This window comes from Pelodiscus sinensis, chromosome 10, assembly GCF_049634645.1.
Source record: "Pelodiscus sinensis isolate JC-2024 chromosome 10, ASM4963464v1, whole genome shotgun sequence".
Lineage (NCBI taxonomy): Eukaryota > Metazoa > Chordata > Testudines > Trionychidae > Pelodiscus > Pelodiscus sinensis.
In genome coordinates this window covers 9,818,401-9,834,997 of record NC_134720.1, presented here as the reverse complement: position 1 = coordinate 9,834,997, position 16,597 = coordinate 9,818,401, and the positions used below count along the sequence as shown (strand labels likewise).

At 46.2% G+C, this 16,597-nt stretch overlaps 1 protein-coding gene across 3 annotated transcripts; it reads right to left on the bottom strand.

The window, feature by feature from the left end:
* Nucleotides 1-7,706: 7,706 nt before the first annotated feature.
* LOC106731386 (G-protein coupled receptor 35-like) lies at nt 7,707-15,089 on the bottom strand. Of its 3 annotated transcripts, none has more exons than XM_014569077.3 (2): nt 14,629-15,089; nt 7,707-9,789 (listed from the first exon to the last, which is right to left on the bottom strand). In XM_014569077.3, the coding sequence occupies exon 2, from the start codon at nt 9,751-9,753 to the stop codon at nt 8,818-8,820; it is 936 nt and encodes a 311-aa protein (XP_014424563.1). In that variant the 5' UTR covers nt 9,754-9,789; nt 14,629-15,089; the 3' UTR covers nt 7,707-8,817. The 3 variants fall into 3 exon arrangements, with proteins under 3 accessions (XP_014424563.1, XP_014424564.1, XP_075793609.1); XM_014569078.3 differs by having other exon boundaries at nt 7,707-9,768; XM_075937494.1 differs by having other exon boundaries at nt 14,633-15,088.
* Nucleotides 15,090-16,597: the final 1,508 nt, after the last annotated feature.

Sequence of the window (16,597 nt, the reverse complement as noted above, 5' to 3'; positions counted from 1 at the left end):
ACCCAAATCCAAACAATATCCCAAACGTTAGGTTCCTTAATCCTAACTGTAACCCAAACCGTAACCCTAACCCTCACCCTAACCTTACCCGTATCCCAAACCTAACCCTAACACTAATCTTAATCCTACCCCTAACCCTAACTTTAACTCTAATCGTAATCCTAATCCTAACCCATACCATAACCCTAACTGTAACCCTAACACTAACTCCAACTCTATCCCTAACCTACCCGAACCCTAAACCCAACCCTAACCTGAACCCTGACCCTATCCTAACCCAACCCCAATCCTAACCCTAATCCTCACCCTAACCCTATTGCTAATACTAATTTCGTAACCCTAACCCTAATCCTAACCCTTATCCTAACTGAAACCTAACCCTCACCTTAACCCTGTCCTATTCCTGATGTTAACTTTACCCCTTTCACTAACTTTAATTCCTGTACTTACGCCCTCAAAAGCAGACACATCCAAATTTTGCAGCTGGACCAATTCCAAAATACACTGCACATTTAGAGCATTTCTACACTGGGAAATTATTACAAAACTAGCCAATTAGCCCATCATAAGACGAGATTTTCAGGTCTCTCCTCCACATCGGTCTTCTCTCCTGAGCCTCCAGTCTCTTGCTTCATCTCTCTCTCTCTCTCTCCTCCTCCTACTGCCTTTCCCTCTCTCTCTCAGCTCTCCTCTGCCTTCTTCCTCTCTCTCCATCTCTCTCTTTCTCTTCCCCTTCTGTCTCTCACTCCCTCTCTGCTCTCCTCTGTCTCTGTCAGGGATGCACACTCATGCAGGCCCCGCCCCCAGTCATGTACCTCACTGCCCCGCCCCCCTTCGCCTGCTGCCTTGGCGTTCGGATGACTTCTGCGCCTCTCAGCCGGGCTGCTGCGTGGGAGCAAGCGGCACAAGCGGCTGTTTGGGCTCCCCCACGGCGGCCCAGCTGAGTGGTGCAGAAGTCAGCCGAGCACCACAGCAGGAGGCGAAGGGGGGCATGAAGTGGGTAGGGCGGTGACGTACTTGGCCAGGCCCCGCCCCCTGGCCGTGTACGTCACCATCCCACTCCCTTCCCCTCCTGCCGTGGCGCTCGGCTGACTTCTGTGCCACTCAGCCGGGCCACCACAGGGGAGCAAGCGGCCCGTTTGGGCCCTGAGTTCCTCATGCAGCATGGGATTGCTGCATGGGCACTGCAGTGCCCAAACGGCCGTTTGCACCGCTTGCTCTTCCGTGGTGGCCCGGCTGAGTGGTGCAGAAGTCAGCTGAGCACCACAGCGGGAGGTGAAGGACGTGACTCAGGCAACAGCGCTGCCCAGAGGGAACAGCCAGCATTTCAGTATTACAGAGTCACAGACATTGGGCTACTATATATATGATAATGGGTTTGGTAGTGTGGATGTGCAACCTAAGTGTATTTAGCCTCTGAATCCCACTTTTGCACTCTGTGTGTTGTCACTAAAGGTAAGGAAAAATACACTTACAAGAACTTAGGTGTGTATTGATTTATTGGATATACAGACCTCTGTTCAATATAACACTGGGGCACCTCTTCTGCTCTAAGAAAGCCATGGGAATGGAAACTAGACCATTTCCATACTGAAGGCACAAAAGCAGTCAGGGCTGGCCTTACCATGTGGCAAACTGAAGTGTCTGCCTCAGATACCAGACTGGGTGGGGGGCACTTGGACCCAGCATGTAGAAAATTGTGGCTGCTGCTGGTGCATATATATTCTCTCTTGAGTAGAACAGGAAGGAGGCAGAATTGAGACCTTTCAACATTTTAGCCCAAGCAAGAGGGCATGGGTTCCCAGCCTCAGGTACCAAAATGTAGTGGGCCAGCCCTGAAAACAGTTCTCGTAAGGCTTGAGCTAAGGCCACTTGAAATCAACTGAAAAATGCCCATTGACATAAATTGTTTTAAAATAGTAACTTAGGATATGTCTAGACTACATGCCTCTGCCGACTGAGGCATGTAAATTAGACATACCGACATAGTCAATGAAGCGGGGATTTAACTATGCCCCACTTCATTAGAATAAAAATGGCCACCGCTTTGTGCCGGCTCAGCTGTTTGTTGGCATGAAGTGACGGTCAAGACGGGGATCGGTTGGTAAGGAAAGCCTTTGCCGACTGATCCCTTATGCCTCGTGCAATGAAGTTTACAGGATTGGCCGGCAAAGGCTTTCCTTGCCGACCAATCCCCTCTTGACTGCCGCTTTGTGCCGACAAACAGCTGAGCCGGCAGAACATGGCAGCCATTTTTATTCTAATGAAGCAGGGGATATTTAAAGCCCCGCTTCATTGACTATGTTGGTAGGTCTAATTTACACGCCTTGGTCGGCAGAGGCATGTAGTGTAGACATACTCTTAGGCTATGTCTACACTGGTGGGTTGTTGTGCCAGAAGTATGCAAATGAGGCTAAGTGTGGAATATTGCCGAGCCTTATTTGCATGTCTAATGAGCTGCCATTTTTGCGGAAGAGGCTCTTGCACCAGAAGGAGCTGTCTATACTGCCCCTTTTTGCACAAGAAAAACCCTCTTGCGCAATGCCGTTATCCTGAAAATAATCAGCGTAATGGCATTGCACAAGAGGGTTTTTCTTGCACAAGAAAGGGCAGCTCCTTCTGGCGCAAGAGCCTCTTCCGCAAAAATAGCGGTTAATTAGATATGCAAATGAGGCTCAGCGATATTCCACGCTTAGCCTCATTTGCATACTTCTGGTGCAACAACCCGCCAGTGTAGACATAGCCTTAGTGTTTTCAGGGTTGGATTCTAGAGCTTCGTTGCAGTTTTTCTGGTTTTATCCCTCCCACTCCGGCAATGGCATGTTTCTGTCAACAGATAGCTTCATTATACATCTAAGTGCTGTTTATGTTGCATTTCAGCCAACTGTTACACCGGTTTCCTGGAAACTAGCTTCCCCTTGCTGTCATAGTTGCAGCAGAGGGTTGTAGCATCCCTTTTACAAAATTGTGTGACTATCTGCCATCTTTGAAATATTCTTATCTGAATGCCTCTGAAGGGTCATGGAGAGGGTTTTTTTGGTGACTGTGCAGAGAACTTTTGTTATCATAAACACCAACTCACTGGGGTTGTATAAAATGTAACTGCTGAAGATCTGACTTGACCTAACACACAGCCACCATCCTCAGCTGGGACAACAGGAGAGTGACTGAATGAGATTGTTATAACAGCTGAGAACCAATAATACAGTCTGACTCCATTCCCAGCAGGGGAATCATGGAAGCAACAGTCCTTTTTAATAATCAACTGTGAGAACCCGTCACCAATTCTGCATACTCTGTAAAATGTATAGCGGTTGAGGGAGTGTTCCTATGGCCTCATTTGTTCACTCAGTCTCTGTCTCTTCATAATTCAGATACTTGAGTATCCAGATGTGCAGGTATCGCATTTCACAGAAACTCATTCACTGACATGGTTTCATGTGTCCTCCAACAGTGATACTATCTGACTATAGGTGAACCTCTCTGGTCTGGGACTCTCTGGTCCAGCCACACCCACGGTCAAGCAGGGCCATGACATTTGTTGAGCCAGATAGCCCCAGTGAACCTGGGGCAGCTCACCTCCGGCAGCCCCAGGCAGCAGAGCCCCAGCAACCCCAGAGCAGCTAAGCCCTAGCTATCCTGGGACTATAAAGTCCCAGCAACTCTGGGGCTGGCTGAAGAGCTGGAAGCCCAGTGGATTGGGACAAGGAGAGCCCAGAATCTGTCAGCAGAGGGGCTGACCTCCCTGGTCCACCAAACTCCCTGCTTCAGGACTGGTCAGGTCCTGAGGGTTCCAGACTGGAAGGTTCAACCTGTACCAACACTTATTTAGGGCTAGATGTTACCATCCTTGCTCACCCTGCATATAGCCTTGCAGGTTCATGTTGCTGGCAACGAGTAAGCTTGCATGCAGCTTGATCTGAGTGCAAGATTAAAATGTAAATGAGGGTGTGACTGACCACAGAGCATATATTTTTGGCCTAGCTGAGATAAATAGGAACACCTTGACCTGATAAGATTGAAATGTAATCTGAGAGGTCATCTGAAAAAAAAAGGAGGAGTAGAACCTTGAAAACTAACACATTTATTTTGGCATAAGCTTTCTCGGGTAAAAATTTTACTTTGTCAGATGCATTGAAGTGGAAATTGCAAAGGCAGGCATAAATAAACTAGCACTGTGGTCACCAACCTGTTAATTGTGATTGACTGTTCAATTGGGAGGGCTTGACCAGTCAATTGTGAGGTGTTTGAGGCCCCACATTTCCCCCCCACCCTCAAGAAGCCGCATTAATGCGCCCTCTGGTAACAATGGAGGTAGCGCTGGCTTCCTGTGGAGTGGATGGAAGTCCCGCAGCTGTGCGCCAATTCCAGGGTTTCAGGAAAAGTGCTGGTTTCTCCCCTTCCCCCAAACAGCCAGCATGGTACTAGAACCCAGGTCTGTGGCATGCTGGGGACTTCCTGCAGGGAGTGTGGGGGTAGGAGTCCCCAAAGGAGGTGTGCACTGGGACTTCCTTCCCCTGCCGGGGGAGGAGGGATAGGAATCCCCAGAGGATGCATATTCTGGGACTTCCTTCCCCTGTGTGAGGGGAAGGGGGTAAGAGTCCTGGGATGAGGTGCGTGCCAGGGGCTTCCTTCTCTTGTGTGGAGTGGAGGGGGGAGAATAAGAGTCCCGGGAGGAGGTGCACGCTGGGGACTTCCTTCCACTGCAGGGTGGGGAGGGGGTAGAGGTCCTGGGAGAAGATGTGTGCTGGGGACTCCCTGTTCCCTGCCCCCACCAACACCCTGTCTCTTGCTGCTGCACCCTCTTCCCTGTCCCAGCACCCACTGACACCCTGTCCCCTGCTTAAGCATCCTCTCACCTGCCCCCACTAGTGTAGGGATAACATATTAATGTATTGAAAATGATTTCCCCAAATGGAAGTGACTCCCCATAATTTGTTCCCCGCAACTTAAAGTGTTTAAATTTATTATTAATTCTTCTTCTTATTATTATTATTATTTGTTAAGATTGTTAAATGTTTAGATTTATTATTATTATTGCCCCTTTAGAATATAATGTATTAGGTCATGTAACTTAGAACTGTTAAAAATATAATCCTATGTAGCCAGAAACAGCCCCCCCTCTGTGCCCCAGGGCATGCTCAAGCTTGTGCAAGGGGCTGCTTGAAATTGACATTGCAAAGATACATTGTAACAATGCATTGTCAAGCCACTAACTCTGCTATGGGAGCCAAGCCCTGTAATTGACTAAAGGCATTGTTACATAATTAACGCCTGTTCTCTTTAAAACATTGTAACTTTACTCAGCACTCAGAGAATGTTTTAAGCAATACCACCCAGAAACTTTTGTAACTACAACTTTTATTATTATACAAAATACTGTATGAATGTATGAGAGAGTGCTTGGATGATGAATGAATGGTTCTGAGAGGTGCCAGCCTGAGAATACAGCAACAAAGGGCTGAAGAAGGCGTCAGGTGCCAGTGCAACCAAAAGGTGTCAAGTGGAGAAAACCAAGTACTGGAGGTCCACCCTATGAGATCACTGATGAGCACCTGGCAGCCACCCTGGAGACATCACCATGATGCAGCAATTTCCATAGACTGGCATAGGAAAAAATTCCTATAAGAACTGGACTAAAAAACTATGGAATCAGAGTCCAAGGTTCTGCTACCAGGAGCTTCACATGCGCATCTGATCAGGACTTTGCTCCCCACTACCATCACTTGTGTACAGAATACCTGGCCAGTATTCTGTCACAAGCAACTTCCAGGCTGGTAACTATAACAAATACACAGAACCTGAATGAATGGATAAATGAATGTTGGTAACTATAACTTCACTTACGTCCACACTGCAATCTCGTTCTTTTGAAAGTAAATCAAAAGAACAGAGGGGTTTTTCCAGACTGGTAATCCTCTTTCTATGAGGAAGAAGCCTTTTTTCCAAAAGAGCTCTTTCAGAAAAAGGTGAGTGTGGATGGGGAAGAGGGTTTTCTTTCAAAAGAGGCCTCCAGGAAATAACTCAGGTGCCCTGGTGGACACTCCATCCATAGTAATGACAACTTTATAGTTCCTGTTTCATGGCCCCTCTTAAAGCTGCAGGCACCCTGGACAAGCCTTGTGGTAGGAAGCCACCCTGAGAGCAGCACCCTGACTGTGCAGCTCTCCCTGCCACAGGCCTTGCCAACTGAGGTACAGCCTCAGTCCCCTGGAGACTCTTCTGGCCCTCACAGGGAGCAGTCCCAGTGGTCTCAGGATCTACCTGGGGGTCCAAGAGAAGGGCACCCTCCTGGTCCGGAGTGGAGATCCTGTCCCTCCTTGAGCTGTGGAGTGAGGAGACATTGCAGGATCTCTGCTCCAAGCAGCATAACGCCAATATCTTTGAGTGCATGGCCAAGTCCTGATGGAGCATGGACACCCTCCCCAGACCTTGGACAAGTCTGGAGTAAGGTGAAAGATCTCTACCAGGGATACGTGAGGGCCAGAGAGCACAGCTCATATTCTGGCGCAGGACCTCACACCTGCCCCTATTACCAGGAGTTACACCAACTCTTGGGGGGTGGGAAAACATCTTCCTCACCTGTCATCATGGACTCTGGCTTTAACATGCCTATCATCACCTGGCTGGAGATCATGGTGGAGGAGGAGGAGGACCAGGGACAGCAGCAGGAGGAAGAGGAGGTGGATGATGCGGCCACCATCACGCTGTTGTTAGAGCCAGTTTCTGTGAGTGTGGACATCTTCCAGGCCTCCTCTGATGCTGGGGAGGGATCTTCAGGTGAGTGCTTCTCAGTTTGTCACACACACAGAGTGGGGGAGGTGGGCACACAGGGGGTGGGTTGGGAGCATCACTTGGCCTGGACATCATGCTGTCATCTGTGCACGTTGAACCATGTGCAGCGTTAGTGTGTGCCATGAGGACTCAGCAGGCAGCACCTGAGCTTGGCTTGGATCCTGCTCTCAGGCTCAGAGGAGGCTACACACACACACAAGTCTGGCCCCTGTGGGGGGAGGGAGGAAGAAGGGGAAAGAGGCAGCATGGTCCCCTGGGCACATAGGGGCCCCTGTGCAGCAGGGCCTGCTGTGCAGCCCACACAGGCCTTGCTCCCAGGACTTCCCCCTCCTCTGCCCCGAGGACAGTTGGTCGCTGCTCACAGAGGTGGCCACAGCCTCAGGGACAGTGTCTGCCGGGATGAATGACCACCTCTCCCTCTTTGTGTTCTCCACTGTTGGACCATTCGGGACTGAGGGGCGAGCCACACCACCCAAGCCAGCCACCAGAGCCTGGGGGACCCAAAAGCCTGGGGTCCAGGAAGACCTCATGTGACAGCATGTCAGCGTCCTGTGCAACATGCAGCAGACCCTGGTGCAGAAGATCCGGGAGGATGCAGAGTGGTGGAACCACACATGGGGTCAGCTCATGCAGCGGTGCGATAGCATGTGTGCCATCATGTGCACCTGCCCCCTGCCCCTGGCCCCCATGCCACCCTTGACCCCACTCCAACCCCACCTCACGTGCACCCCCTTGTGGTCCCAGGACCCACCCAACCCCAAGTCCAACGAGGTCCCCGCACCTGAGGTGGCACATCCAGTTGGCCTCCAAGCCACTCCGAGCCCCCCTTCTCCCTCCCCCTTCCTCCCCCCCACACCCTCCCTGCACCCCACTTTTCCAAGGATTCCCCCTTTTCCAGGATTACCCCCTTCCCCCGCAGGGCCTTCAGCCTCAGAGTGCCTTATCTCCATGAGGAGGGCCCCGACGGTAGACTTCCCCACGCTGAACTGGTTGCCCACCAACTGGTAGCTGTCTGGGGTTGCGAACTTCCAGGGGGAAATCGTGTCCTGTTTCTACGGGGGGGATGGCAGGTCACAGGTGGGTGTAGTGTCTCCGGAGGGCAGGGGTAAGCCAGGGACACAGCTCCAAAAATGTGGCCTTCCACATGCGGAAGTTTTGGAGCCACTGCTGGCTGTCCCACCGCTGGTGCTGAAAAATGAGTGTCAGAAGGGAAGATTGGAAGGTGGGAAAAGGAGCCCATGAGGGGAGAGAAAGATGCAAAATTCCTTGTGCTTTATCACTACAGGTTAAAACTCTCCAAACCAGGAATGAAATTCATTCATTGAGATCACATTTTTTCCACATTTTATCTATATTACTACTATATTAATATCATTTTCCATATCACACAACACAACACTTTTCACATCTCCCTCATTTAAACTTCTTCCATAGAAACTGAATATTACTCATATCACCTGTATTTGACTAGTGTTGGTGATAAAGTCAGCTAACTCAGATAAGCCAAAGTCTTATGGCAGCTTTAGTCTTCAAATGCTATTTGGATGACAGCAGCAGAAAAACGGCATATTATAAATTAAGCAAACCCAATATAATGTGAAAGATACACATCTCAGTATTCACATTCTGATAGTGCATCAGTCTAATTACAAACATGTACACAGAAGTACAAGAGGCTAACCAAACCTTGTACAAATGCAAGAAAATTTCCTGTATAGTTGGCTAGTTAATATTTTATATGTACGGGAAAACATGACAGTAAAAATACACACATGCAGAGCTTCAAAGAGAGCCACTGATTGGAATTTCAGTTACATTGGTGTAAATAAGAAGTAACCTTGCTGAAATCACTTGAATCTGAGTGGCATAAGGTGATTATAAGAGAGATCAGAATCAGGTTCATGTTGAGGAAGTTTTTGTGACTATTACTCAGGATAATTACAGACTTTGTGGCACACCAATGGAAATATATCAATTTATGCCAGCTGTGGATCCACCTTTGTATCATGCGTTATTTTGTATTCACTTACGCATTTGTAGTTGTGACTCTTGGCTTTGATTTGATCTAGACTGCAGAGATTTAAAAGGAGGCAACAGAGAAGAAGCTTCCTGAAATTCCTTGGCTACAAAGTAATAACAAAGTGTATCCAAACAGCAGTTAGAATTTGCTATACATGCAGTCACACGAATAAAAATGGTTGCATTTTTGCGTACAGAGCAGGCAGCCCCAGCTGCATCAACTATATATCTAACAAGGAGTCCGACATTAAAAGGTAAAAAGCAGATGATAAATACACACAGATTCATAGAGACAATCCAGAGAGCTTTCTGGACTGATGTTTCCTCATGTGAGCTCATTTTCATCTTCATCTTCAGACACCAGATGACTTGAATAGAACAAAAGCTTAGTATTACTAGTGGTATAAAAAAACACCAAATACTTGACAACAATGTAGCTACTAGAGGATCATCAGAATTTTTCTGAAAGCAAATGTTTCCTGTTTTTTCGTTAAATCGTGGGTTGAGATATGCATAAGTGATTATTGTTATCCAAAGAAATCCACAGCTAAGAGCTGCCTTTAATGGGGATCTGAAACTCTTTGCTTTCAGGGGGTACTTTATTGCAATGAATCGATCAACTGCTATGAGGGTAATGATATAGATGCTTACAGGCATGTTTGTAAAATATATAGTCTGTATGACATAGCACAGTTTATTGATGTCCTGTCTAGTCCTGTGAAAATACATAATGAAAGGCAAGGTGAAGAGCAGAGAACAGTCTGCAATGACCAAGTTGATCATGTACACTCTGGTTTCCGTCCATTTTTTCAGTTTGCAGCAGAAGACCCAGAAGGCAATGACATTAAATAGGACTCCAAAAAAGATAACTGGGATGTAAACAATCATTTGGAAAAGGTTAAGATGTTTTTGCTCTGTGATGTTGCTGCTGCAGTTCATCCTGATGAGTAGTTACTGCAATGGAAGAATTAAGAGCTATGGAAAAACCAAACACACTGGTGATTAATTTACAACTTATTTATTCTTCTAATATCCATATCCTCTGATGTTCCCATCCCCAGGCGCTACAGTGCAGAGATTCCATCTTCTACTGTTTCATGCAAAAGCATATTCTAAAGGATTTTTCATTTCTCAAGGACCAAAAATATAAGACATTTATCCAAGGAGTATCTGAACTTCCAAAGTTTGATACTCAACTCCACGTGGCGTAGATATACACCCTTCTCACGCAACTCTCTTTGAGAGCTTTCAATAGGTCCACACAGCCTCCCTTTTTTCCTATCTTCATCAATATACTTCTTCAGACCCCATCTCTTCGTGACATTCATTCAGCCCATATCCTATCCCTACAGAGCAGGTTTGTGAATGACCCACCCACTTTTCTCTTTCCATACTGCAGGCCCAGATCCTCACTGGTATTTAGGTGCTTAGCCTAGCATTTATGTGCCACCAATATTTTCAAACTACTGTTCAACTACTATCTAATCCTGTAGATATGTACATTATTTAGGCACCTAAATTTCTGCAATAAACTTGTCTGAGCCCTGACACCACTGCATAGATAACAAACTGAAGGCATAGGCAAAGGATTTTCAAACTAGGCACGGAATGTGCTGTCAACAAGGACCACTCCTTTAGATGTTCTCTCAGCATGCCTGAGACCTGAGACCTGTCAGACCCTGCAGGAAGAAGACCCTGCAGCCTACCAGTAGGTGGGAGGGAGAGAACGGGGGACAGCACAGCAGTCACACAAAATAGCTGGGGCCACAGGGAAAGGCAAGTTGAGTATGAGAGAGGTAATAAGCATTATCAGGAGGCAGAGAATTAGGGAGACAATTTCAGCTGCTAGGGCATTGCTTACTGAAAAGGCTGACCTTGCTTAGGTGCCTAACTCCTAAGTGGGGAGAGGTGCCTACCTCTGGCTTTTCAGGTACTTGCTTCTCTTCCTGCTCCTTTCCTCAGCATTTCACTCCTGGCTGGCTTTTAGGCAGCTTGCTGCTCAGCTTCCTAATTGACTTCTAAGGATCCCTTTTTAGGTGTCTACCTGTGCCACCCAGACATTGTCTAGACAGCCTGGGCATCTAGCTTGGGGCTGAGGATTCCATGAGGCAGTAGTTGCCTAAGGGTTATGTGTTGCAATGATGAGAGGAGCAGTGCCTTAATATCTTTGAAGGTCTGAGCTTTAATATTTCCTGCATCATACAGCTTTTAATTGGACAACTTTAGCATGCACAAAATTGGAAAGGGGAAATGTGTTCTGGTCCTAGGAGAGGGAAGTGATGTTCTCTGGCTCAACCAGCACATTGCATAATCTGTGTGGGTGTTTCAGACCAACAAAGGGGTAGCACAGAGGGCAGATCATAGAGATGATCCAGAGAGAATTAGTAATTGAGATTGCAGTCAAGCCAACTGCATTGCTTCAGTATTTGTGATACCAGCACAAATTGTGGTCTTTAAAAATATTAGCTTTAAAAGCTGTCAGTTTCTATGTGGACCCCCACCAATGGACATAACGAAAATCTGGACTTCTACATCTACTGCTTCCGCAAACGCGCTCGAGCTGACATTATTAGCAAACAACAACATATAACATACAACCTCAGTCACACAGAACACAATGCTATTCACAGCCTTAAAACCAATCTTAATATCATAATCCAAGAAGCAGACAAAGGAGGTGCTGTAGTCATCATGAACAGGACAGATTATGAACAGGAGGTGAACAGACAACTCACCAATACCAGATTCTACAGGCCTCTCCCCTGTGACCCTACTAAGGAATACAAAAAAAACCCCATGAAAAAACTGCTCATGAAACTCCCTGATGCTACTCAGGACCAAATCTACAACACCACCTCTCCTAATCCACGACCAGGAACCATCTATCTACTACCCAAAATACACAAACCTGGTAATCCCAAACGACCTATTGTCTCCATCATTGGCACACTCACCTCAGGATTATCTGTCTATATTGACTCCTTCCTCAGACCCTATGCCACCAACACTCCTAGCTACTTCTGCAATGCCACTGACTTCCTGAGGAAACTCGAAAACATCAATAATCTCCCTGAAAATACCATTCTGGCTACTATGAATATAGAAGCCCTCTACACCAACATTCCACACAAAGATGGATTACAGGCCATCAGGAACACAATCCCCGATAACCACACTGCACACCTGATTACAGAGCTCTGCAATTTTGTCCTCACCCACAACTACTTCCAATTCAGAAACAATTTCTATCTCCAAATCAGTGGCACAGCCATGGGCACACGCATGGCACCAGAATGTGCCAACATTTTTATGGCTGACCTTGAACAATGTTTCCTCAGCTCTTGCCCCCTAACACCCTTCTTTACTTATGCTACATCGATGACATCTTCATCATATGGACACATGGTAAAGAGACTCTTGAAGAATTCCACCGGGGTTTCAACAACTTCCACCTTACTATCAACCTCAGCCTGGACCAATCCACAAGGGAAATCAACTTCCTGGACACTACAGTACAGTTAAATAATGGACAACTTTCAACCACCCTATATCGTAAACCCACAGACCGCTACACTTACCCACATCCTTCCAGCTCCCATCCCAGACACATTTCCCAATCTATTGTATACAGCCAAGCCCTATGATACAACTGGATTTGCTCCGACCCCACAGACAGAGACAATCACCTACAGGATCTTTACAGAGCCTTCATAAATCTGAGCTACCCACCTGGGGAAGTAAAAAAACCAAATTGACAGAGCCAAAAAAGTACCCAGACATGAACTACTTCAAGACTTCCCAAAAGAGAAAATAACAGAACTCCTCTTGTTACTTACAATCCACAACTCAGACCCCTCCAATGCATCATACACAATCTACAACCCATCCTGGAAAATGATCCCTCACTCTCAGAGGGCTTGAGAGAAAAACCTATTCTTGCTTACAGACAAACCCCTAACCTGAAACGTATTCTTTCTGATAACCATGCCACACAACCACATCATAAGCCTCCGGAATCTGGCCCTGCAACCAGAAAAAGATGCCAACACTGCCCACATATCTACATTGACGAATTCATCACTGGAACAAACAACACTAGCCACAAAATCAAAGGGTCATTTGACTGCTCATCTAGTAATTTGTTCTACGCCATCAAATGCCAACAGTGCCCCTCTACTATATATATTGGTCAAACTGGACGTTCTCTACGTGAAGGAATCAATGGACACAAATCGGGTATATGTAAAGAAAATACACAGAAGCCAGTGGCAGAACATTTCTGTTTACCTAACCATAATCTCACAGATCTGAAGGTGGCGGTCTTGTCACAGGCCAGTTCAAATCAAATCCACAGGGAAAGCTTGGAATTACAATTCACATGCAAATTCTAATAAATTAATTACGGACTTAATCAAGATTTGGAATGGTGGAACCTTTATCAATGAAGGTACTAACTACTTTCTGAATGGTATCCTTCCTGTCTTATCCATCCACTGACTTTGATCTTTATTTACTCAGGTTTAGCACCCTTTCTTCTGATACTTTATGCATAGAGGTAGAGGGGTGGATGACAGAACATCTTTCTTCCCTCTCCCCTTCCCTTCTCCTATTTATTTTGAGTTTCTTTATCCCCTAATCATAACTCCGATTATCTGAAGAAATGGGCTGTGCCCACGAAAGCTCATGATACCATCTACATGTTTTGTTAGTCTATAAAGTGCTACCAGACCATTTGCTTGCTGTTTTTTTCTGTAACAGACTAACTCGGCTACCCCCTGAAGATCAGAAATCAGGCTCAGTTTGTGGTCCATTAGAAAGTATTTACAGTAATTTAAAGAAAGAAAAATATCTGCCTTCCACATATTGGTCTATACATAGTACATTAAAGTTAACAGCTGTTAAGCATGAATAATTAAGCCACCTGACCATATAAGTTAGAGCAAAACAATTCTTTGTGGCCCAACACCCACTGAAGTCGGTCCAGAGACTCCTGTTGTCTTTAGAACCACAGTGGGCCAAGCATTGCATAAAGGTGATAGTACATACATTTGTTAACATTTACAATCCTAAATCTTAACCATTGATGATATTCCTAAAATTAGCATTTTAATATTTTAGAGTGGGATTTTCAAAAGAGTCAAAGGAAATCAGATGTCTTCCATTGAAATCAGTTGTGTGTTTAACTCCCTATTCCTCTGTTCAAAATCTCAGCTTGTAATATTATTTCAGAGGGGTAGCCAAGTTAGTTTGTAACAGGAAAGTCTGTATTATTATCGTGCATTATTTTCATTAGGGGTAGTACTGAGAATCCCCAGCTCCGTCGTGTTCAGCACTAGATACAGAACAAAAAGAGGGTCCTGATCTGCAGTGAACTAACAATCTCTACCTCCATTTCTCCAACTACAAAATAGGGGTAGTCACCCTTACATCACCAGGTGTTCCAAGACTATATTAACTAATTATTTTAAAATGCTTTAAAATCCCAATTCAGAAGAAGCTGTAAAAGTGCAAAGTATAATATAATTATGATTAAAACCCTAGAGCAGTGATTCAATGCAGGGGGAAAACAAGCACACACAATGTAGCAAAAATTTGAGTAAAAGTAGAATGAGACAAGACCACCAGAAAGAGTAGTATTTGAAAAAATGTCATCAAAGGTATATGAAAGAAGAATTTTAGAATTTAAGGTTAACTGATGATTTAACCATAAAAATAAAAATGAGTAGCTTGCTTAATGAGAAACTCATTGTGGCTCAAATCTACATCCACTAATGTGAACTGCATTAGAATGATGATGAAAGATTTAAAAGTTACCTGCCTCTTCGTAGTTCCCTGTACAAATAGTTTAATCCGCAATAAAAGCTTTGGTTCAGTATAGATTCGTTTATCTGAATGCCATGGAGAACATTTAATAGCCTCAAATTTTGTTCCACTTGATGCTGCTTATTGTTCAGGGCACATGTTCAATCATTCTTTCATCCGCTCCTCTGAAGTAAATATTCACAGTGCACAATGGCCAATTTTCTTCCTGTTCTTTCAGACAATCTGTCTGGTACATTTCATAATGAAACTTCCATTTTTAGACACTCTCGTGCCTCCTATTGCTTCCATTAGATCAGTTCAGCCCACTGAGGCAACTGACAAACCACATTAAACTCAAAGGGAAGTTTAATGACTTGTGAAAGGAAAACTAAAATGCTTTCAAATTGTTTTTGCAGTAGCAGCAGCAAGTCGTACACTGATAGCAGTGGAGAACAAAATCTTTGATTTAGCCAGAGAACAAGCCCTCTACTACCCCCCAGCGCCAGCCACTGACCCAGAGTCCCCTGCACCCAACCCCCCCAGTGCCAGCCCTCATTCCAAACACCTCAGTGCAGCAAGCAGCTCAATGTGGTTGTCAGAAGCCACTGTCGCAGTGTCCTGACAAGTCCCTTGCTCTGTCCAATGATGTGTGCTTCTCCTGCGTGTTGTGCTGGCTTTGTGCAAGTGAGCAACAGAGCAGCCTCTGAGAGAGCCTGCAAAGACCACAAAGGCAGATAAGGATTGATGGCACCTGGTCAGGTTTACTGTAAATGAAGCATGAGCCTAGCTTCTCTGGCTCAGATGTCTACAGTTGGCTAACACTTGTAAGCTCGTTACAATGGACTAGACTCAATCAGTAGCATGGGATTTGCCACTGCCTCTTAGGTCGGACAAAGACAATTCTATTGTAATACATTTCTATGCAAAGGTAAAAACAAGTTAAATATCACTCCTGATATATTGGGTTACCATCCTCTGATGTTGCTTAGATACCACCCATTATCTTGAACATGAGGGTTTGATCATTATCTATCATACTACCAGTTTAGAGCCTGTCCTGAACCTGGGTTCTGACCCTGTTTTTGCCATCTTCTGCGAGCAGGGCTTGCCTCTTGCTCACAGCTTAACTTTTCGTAATATTAGCAAACCTTTGTGGCTGAGACCTTTATGGCCTAGACCAGTGGTTTCCAATCTTTTTTTTGGCGGACTGCCAAAATTTCATTAGCATATTATTATGCAAATGATGAATATGCAAATGTGCTAATAAAAAATTACCTGTCTGCCTATAGTCCAGCCCCTAGAATCCCTAGTGCCAACCCTAACCCCTATAGTGCCCCACCCCTCCACTACCCCCCGGTGCCAGCCACTGACCCAGAGTCCCCTGCACCCAATCCACTAGTACCAGCCCCCTTCCCCTTAGAGCCCCCCACTCCCAGACCCCCCCAGTACCAGCCTCCTGTTTCCAGATTCCCACTGTACCCAAACCCCAGCTCCCAATATTAACCCCATCCCCAGAGCCCCCTAGTGCCAGCCCTGCTCCCATAGTCCCCTGCCAATATTCACTCAACCTCCAGAGCCCCCAATACTAGTCCCATCTCCGGAGCCCCCAGTGCCTGCCCTGCCCCCCTCATCTAGCCCTGCACTGCTGCCCACGTCGTGGTGGCTCTGGGGTCTGGGTCTGTGGTACACCACCCAGAGCCTCCCCTCCCACTGCAGCTGTTGGGAGAGGCATGTCTTGCCCCACCTCTCAGCCAACCAGCACTGGGCAGGGGCGGTGTCTCCTCACAGACACCTCCCGCTGTGTAGGGAAGTGCTCTTCTGTGTTTGGGAGGAGACCCTGCTCCTGTCAAGTGCTGGTTGGCTGAGAAGCAGAGCAAAACAAACCTCTCTCAACATCCACAACGAGAGCTGTGTATCCCAGCTCCAGACCCCAGAGCCGCTGCGGCTTGGCAGTTGGGAATCACTAGCCTAGACCTTAGCC

Coding starts and splice junctions, on each gene's coding strand:
- LOC106731386 (XM_014569077.3), bottom strand. CDS start 9,753: ATGAACTGCAGCAGCAACATCACAGAGCAAAAACATCTTAACCTTTTC.